The 6,717-nt window shown below is 31.7% G+C and overlaps 1 protein-coding gene across 2 annotated transcripts; it reads left to right on the forward strand.

The window, feature by feature from the left end:
- Positions 1–338: 338 nt before the first annotated feature.
- Positions 339–4,871, forward strand: LOC123193277 (serine/threonine-protein kinase SRK2A-like). 2 transcript variants are annotated; one of them, XM_044606153.1, is made up of 9 exons: positions 339–866; positions 1,063–1,137; positions 1,384–1,485; positions 1,971–2,024; positions 2,113–2,205; positions 2,300–2,392; positions 3,130–3,234; positions 3,323–3,421; positions 4,180–4,871. In XM_044606153.1, exons 1-9 carry the CDS (start codon positions 747–749, stop codon positions 4,492–4,494), a joined length of 1,056 nt encoding a protein of 351 aa, XP_044462088.1. In that variant the 5' UTR covers positions 339–746; the 3' UTR covers positions 4,495–4,871. The 2 variants fall into 2 exon arrangements, with proteins under 2 accessions (XP_044462088.1, XP_044462089.1); XM_044606154.1 differs by lacking the exon at positions 1,384–1,485.
- Positions 4,872–6,717: the final 1,846 nt, after the last annotated feature.

The following is a 6,717-nucleotide window of genomic DNA, read 5'->3' on the forward strand; positions in this document are numbered from 1 at the left end:
AGTATGGCAAAGACAACAATTTTTATAAACAAGTAAACCAAACCAACACCTTTATTATAAATACAATAAAATTATGTATATAAAAAATAACATAAATTTATGTATAAATAATAATATATTATTATGTGACTAAATTATAATAATTTAAAGATAAAATAATATTTAATTAGATAATAAGATATTATTTATACCTAAATTTATGTACAAAAATTAGTTAGGAAGACGAAGGCTCATGATAAGGTGAAGAAGGGTCTCTCACACCATATCAAAACTTCTCCAAAAAGACACACCGAAATATAATAAAATATCATCCCACGATATATTTCTTTTCATTTCTTTGTCATCCAAAACTTAACTTTTTTCCTTCTCTTTCCTTTCAATTCCTTCCACCTTCGCTCTCTCTTTCCCATTGAACCAAACCCAAAATATTCTCTCCTCTCTTTTCACGCCGTTTCTGTTTTCTCTCCATTTCACTCTTTTATCTGTTTCAAAAACACTAAAGCCACCCACAACAAATTCGCTTCCTCTCTCACTTTTGGATTCTTTTCTTTCCTTCAAATCTCTCCAAACTCATATCCCACCTTTTAATTCCATACCCCAACTCCTTCATCTTCAGATTTCCATAAATTCACCCCAAAGTTTCAGTTTTTTTTTTTTTTTTTTCATATCATACCCGCTTTATTCTTAACCAAATAATTTTCTGAAAATTTCTACACTGCAAGTGAAGTGAGTTACTGAGTCCAAAAATGGAGAAGTATGAGCTCGTGAAGGACATTGGATCCGGGAATTTTGGTGTGGCCAGGCTCATGAGGAACAAGAACACCAAGGAGCTTGTTGCAATGAAGTACATAGAGCGTGGCCGCAAGGTTTTATTGCTTCACATATTGATTCATGCATGCATGTTAATTTTCGGTGTTCCTTTGGTGAATTTCACTTCGTTTATGAAAGTAGAAATGATAATTTTTCCGGAAAATGAAAATTCTGTGTGTGAAAGTTAAAGTTTCCAGTTTTGTTTTTCAACGGGTTTTGTTGTATTTTATTTTATTTTTTTGTGGGTTTCAGATTGATGAGAATGTGGCACGGGAGATTATTAACCACAGATCTCTTCGCCACCCTAATATTATTCGCTTCAAGGAGGTCAGTTTTAGTGGTTGTTTTTACTTTAGTTTTGGGTTTGTTTTAGATTAATCTATTTTTTTTTTTGTGTGTGTGCGTCAAAGACTGTAATTTGATGGCATGACGGTAATGTTGCATTCCATTAGTGTTTTCATAGATTCATGTAGTGGATGTGAATATGAGTTGGCATGTTTCAAGTGGTGAAGCAGTTTGGTGACGATAATGTAACTTTTTCTCAGAGGATCTAATGGACATTTGAGTTTTCAGGTGGTTTTGACTCCAACACATTTGGCAATTGTGATGGAGTATGCAGCTGGTGGTGAGCTGTTTGAGAGAATTTGCAATGCGGGAAGGTTTAGTGAAGATGAGGTTTGATGCTTACATTGCTTCCTACTGAGCTTTGTTTATCATAGCTTGGGTTTGTTTTACCATCTCTTATCAATATGCTATGTTTGGCTGCCAAGAAAATGTGATAAAAAGAAAACACAATACTGTTTTGTAACCAGTCTACGGAGAATCAAGTGAAGAACAACTAGCTATTACATATGGTCTCTTGTGGTTGAACAAGAGCCTTTGGATAAATCTTGATCACATCAGGGTTGAAGATGTTTGGCTTGGTTTCATTATGAGGGATAGATAAGATTTGAAAAAGTCTGCATCCTTAAGCCTGAGATTTGATGATCTTCTCATTGTTCCTCCCTTTTTCTAAAATTGGATTGGAAAGCAAGTATGACTGAACTGATTATTGTAATTCATTGATATGATTGTGTGAGTTCTTTCATTTTCTAGCACCAATTATAGGTAGTTTTTATAAGTTATCTCTTCTTATGTTGTTACACATTTTATATGTCCAGGCCAGATATTTTTTCCAGCAGCTTATCTCAGGAGTCAGCTACTGTCATTCAATGGTAAAGTGACTAGTATATATATTTGAAACATATATATACTTTTTATTTGTTAGTTAACATGTTATGTATACTTCTTTCTTTTTCGCAGCAAATATGCCATAGAGATTTGAAATTGGAAAATACTTTGTTGGATGGAAGCCCAGCACCACGACTGAAAATCTGTGATTTTGGTTACTCTAAGGTTTGATTATTTGAGAAAATCATTGTCATAAACTCTATTTAGTTTTGTGAAGTTTTTATGACATTTTTATCCTTTGATGTGCTTTATTGTGTAGTCATCTTTGTTACATTCAAAGCCCAAATCAACAGTTGGCACTCCAGCATATATTGCACCAGAGGTTCTTTCTCGCCGAGAATATGATGGCAAGGTATACTTTTTTGTCCTTGTCATAAGACATTTTCATTTTTTCTTAATACTGAGCAAATCATTCAGTTATGTTGTGAATGATGATTCCAGTTTGGTTCTGATTTATACAAGCTATGGAGAAAGATTTTTGGCTGTTCGCTTTACCATATGTTATTTACTGCCTAGTAGTAATTTTGGGGTGATGAGTTTCAAATTTTCAAACATAGAAAATTCTCGTCTTATGGTCAAAGAGTTATTTCTAGGTTTAGGTTTTTCATTTGTTGTTGCGTTTGAATTTATAAATATGATGGTGTTTCACAGCTGAGCTCATACACCAATATATTCATCTATTATAGCTTAATCTGTCATTCCTGTCACCCATGCTCTATCTAATTGATTTGAGAAGGGCAGTTTCATCTTTGGTTTCTGGTTGGCCAAGATAGATGATAATATGATATGCAAGATAGACACCACTGGTATAATGCAATTGCTAATCATGTATCTGGTTACCAGATTTTGGGTGATAAAACCTATTTTTATCTTGTGTCTTTCACTTTGTGGTCTATGGTTGTGGATTTGGTATTACTGTTAACATACATCTTTTTCTCTTCTTGTCACTTGAAGTACCCATAAGATGCACATAATGGTTGACTGCCATTTGAGAATAACAATTTGCAAAGAATATTTAAATATTAGGTCTTCACTTTCGAAGTCTTTCATGTTGCAGGTTAAGTTTAATATTGATTTGTGTTTGTTTAGTTGGCGGATGTATGGTCTTGTGGAGTGACTCTTTATGTTATGCTGGTGGGAGCATACCCATTTGAAGACCAGGAGGATCCAAAGAATTTCAGGAAAACTATTAATGTAAGATACTCTTTATAAGTTTCCTGCCTATTCCATTAGCTGCTGTCCTTTTGCTGTGTTTGATATCTTTATTGTTGTTTTTCTGCAGAAAATAATGGCTGTTCAGTACAAGATTCCTGATTATGTTCACATATCTCAAGATTGCAAAAATCTTCTTTCCCACATATTTGTCGCAAATCCAGTCAGGGTATATATGATGCTAAGTTGCTTTGTTTTTTTAAGAATCTAAGTGTACTTTTAGAGTAAGGATAATAATAAACTAGCTCTCACATTAGTGTTGTTCTCTAGCGGAGGTGCAAAGTCTATGACATACTATTGGCCTGAGGTTTCAAAAATTTTAATCCTGATGGCAAGAATATTAGTAAAGAGAAAAATTAGACGACAGCAATGTCTGATTGTCTAAATTCAACATAGATATTACTTGAAAACTTTGATTCCCTATTCTTGTCAAAAGTGGAGGCTTAATTTGATGTTTAGGTTATATCACATTTACTATTTTTTGTTGTGGTTGTGAACCCTGAAGTTAAGGCCAGCAGAAAGCTGTGCCGTGACATTGGGCAGCCATAGTGTGATTTCCTTCCCTCAACCAAGACTTTTATGGACAATTTGGTCTATGTTTGGACATCCAGTAAATGGCAACATGCTTGGGATTCATGGTCTTTCACCATACTCAGGGATCTGGATATCCAATCATTTTGTATATTCATCTTGGCAGTTTGGTAGTGGAGCTCTAAGTAGCATAGCAGTATGAAGTTTATATATTGCTCTTTTTGCAGCATAATGTGGCAATGGAGGCTTTGAAGCATTTACTCATCATAATTGAGTCCTGTCTTGATGATACTTATTTTACTTCTGTTTCATTAGCATCTTGAGGATATATGTATATCATGCACTTTCTAATATATCGAAAAACTTTTAACTGTTAGAACCATCTTCATTTTACAGAGAATCTCCATCAAAGAGATCAAGAACCATCCTTGGTTTTTAAAGAACTTGCCAAGGGAACTAACAGAGCCAGCTCAGGCCATCTACTACCGGAAAGAAAACCCAACGTTCTCCCTCCAAACCGTTGAAGAAATTATGAAAATTGTTGAGGAAGCCAAAGTTCCACCTCCAGTGTCCCAATCCATTGGAGGCTTTGGCTGGGGAGGAGAAGAAGACGGTGACGAGAAGGAAGAGAACACTGATGCTGAGGAAGAAGATGAGTATGAGAAGAGAGTGAAGGAGGCACAAGCAAGTGGAGAAGTTAATGTCATTTGAAAGGATTAATTTTATCACCCTTTGCAAGTCTAGAATTTTGTGTCTGCAATATCTGTACTTACAACATGGTTGATATATAGCCATTTCTATAGAATGTTGTTCAATAAATGTATGTAAATTAGGTGTGTATTGATCATGAAGATTGAGTATTTTATTCGCAAGAAGTGAGCAGTTTGTGTTTGGAGCTTGACCTTGGGAAGCATTAGGATTTGAAGTTACTTGTGAGAGTTTTGAGTTGAGTTAAACTTAGATTTAGCATTATAAATTTGAAGGGGTTTGTCTGATTCTAGTTAACAGTGAAAAGGATGGTGCTGTATGAAGTAGTTGGTCTGTATGGGGTTTCAACCCTTGTCAATGAATTTTCCTTTTTGGTGTTATCTTGCTTTGTTTTTGTGGTGGCTTTTGAAAGTCGCATACCTTTAGACATGGTAACATTTACGGGTGGATTTGAGTTTCAATTCAAATTCATGTTCGGCTTTAATAAGTAGAATTTGAAATAAAGATGCAGTTGTGTTAGCCTATTAGCATTTCTAACTTGTTTGTTACCAACAGTCAAATGAAAACAATCAGACAAATCAACAACATTCAACTTGTGTTTGAGCTGACAAAGGTTTATTGAGTATATTTGTTGTTTGATATTCAGTGGATCCATACTGGACTAACAATAATTTTGCCGCAATTTGTTGCCTTACATTATGCACATCCCGCAAGCAGGTGCATTAGCACTCTAATTGTCACGCACACCAATCTACTGCCTTTCCAAAATCAATCAATTTCATTTCAAAAAGCAAGCTTCAATAGATACCTAACTTGATGCCCTGAGGGAAAAGTCTTCTTTGGGAAAAAATAATTGCCTAGTAATTAAGCAAATATTTTTTGGCTTCCTAGTGACTGTCTTTGAATGAGAAAAGATAGAAAGATGTTTCTGGAGGCAAAAACTCTACATGGATTGTCATTAGAATAATGTTACTTTAAATTTAAATTAGAAAACACTGTAAAGATGGAGAGATTTGGTCAAGATGAAGTAAACATAAAGACGAATGAAGGTGAAGAAGTTACTTTTGAATGTATAAACAGTTGAAAGTTAGACAGGTGCTATTTGTTAATAGTAATCATAAGAAGTGTCAGATAAGTGCGATTGGTTAATACTGTTACTCTTTCAATCAATATAACAAATAATATCAAAAATATTTAAAATAATTATATCTAATAATATTTAAGTAAAATATATTTTAGTATTCTTTTATTATATTCAATCAAATATAATGATTTTTTTATATCTATAAAGTTTTATCAACTATAATAATAGTTTATACTAAGTAATCTTCTAAATAATTTATCTGGGGTGTTTAGTTTGACTAATATTTTATTATCAAAATAGAAAGATTATCTTGAAGATAAATTACTTAAAAGATTACTGGGTATAAATGATTACTATGTTTGATAAAATTTGATAGGTATAAATAATTATTATGTTTGGTTAAAGGTAATAAAATATTACTAGTAAATTATTTTACTTAAATGCCCTTGAATATAATTATTTTTAAATATTTTTCATATTAATTAAAAAATAAATTTATTTTTGTCTCAAAAAATTAATAAATACTAATATAATTATAATAAAATTAAGATTACCTTGGTAATCTTTAAATACCTAAGGTGAAGGTGATAATCAGATTATCGTTTATATTATCTGCCACATCAGTATAGGTAATAGAAGATTACTGTAATATTTTATTACTGACAAACCAAATAAGAGAATAAAATATAGATTACCAAGAAAATCTTTAAAACTCATAACCAAACGACCCCTTATAGTAATCTTTAATTTTTTTATAATAAAATGTTAGTCAAACTAAATATATCCAAAGAGTAATTTGATTACAACTTTTACAGTAAAGATTATAAAAATATCAAAGTAATTTTAATTTTGTTATTATCTTATACTTATATTTTATTTTTTCGGACAAAAGTACTATTATTTTCAATTAGTATAATAAATTACATAAAAAATATTTTAAAATAATTATATTTAAAGACATTTAAGTAAAATAATATCTAAGTATTCTTTTATTACATCTAACTAACCCTAATAATTATTTATACATATTAATTTTTATCAGACATAGTAATAATTTATATCATGTAATTTTTTAGAGAATCTATCTTTGTTTTATTATAAAAAAATAAAAAATTATATGCAATAAATTTGGGAGATTAAAT

This window comes from Mangifera indica, chromosome 12 (genome assembly GCF_011075055.1).
Source record: "Mangifera indica cultivar Alphonso chromosome 12, CATAS_Mindica_2.1, whole genome shotgun sequence".
NCBI lineage: Eukaryota > Viridiplantae > Streptophyta > Magnoliopsida > Sapindales > Anacardiaceae > Mangifera > Mangifera indica.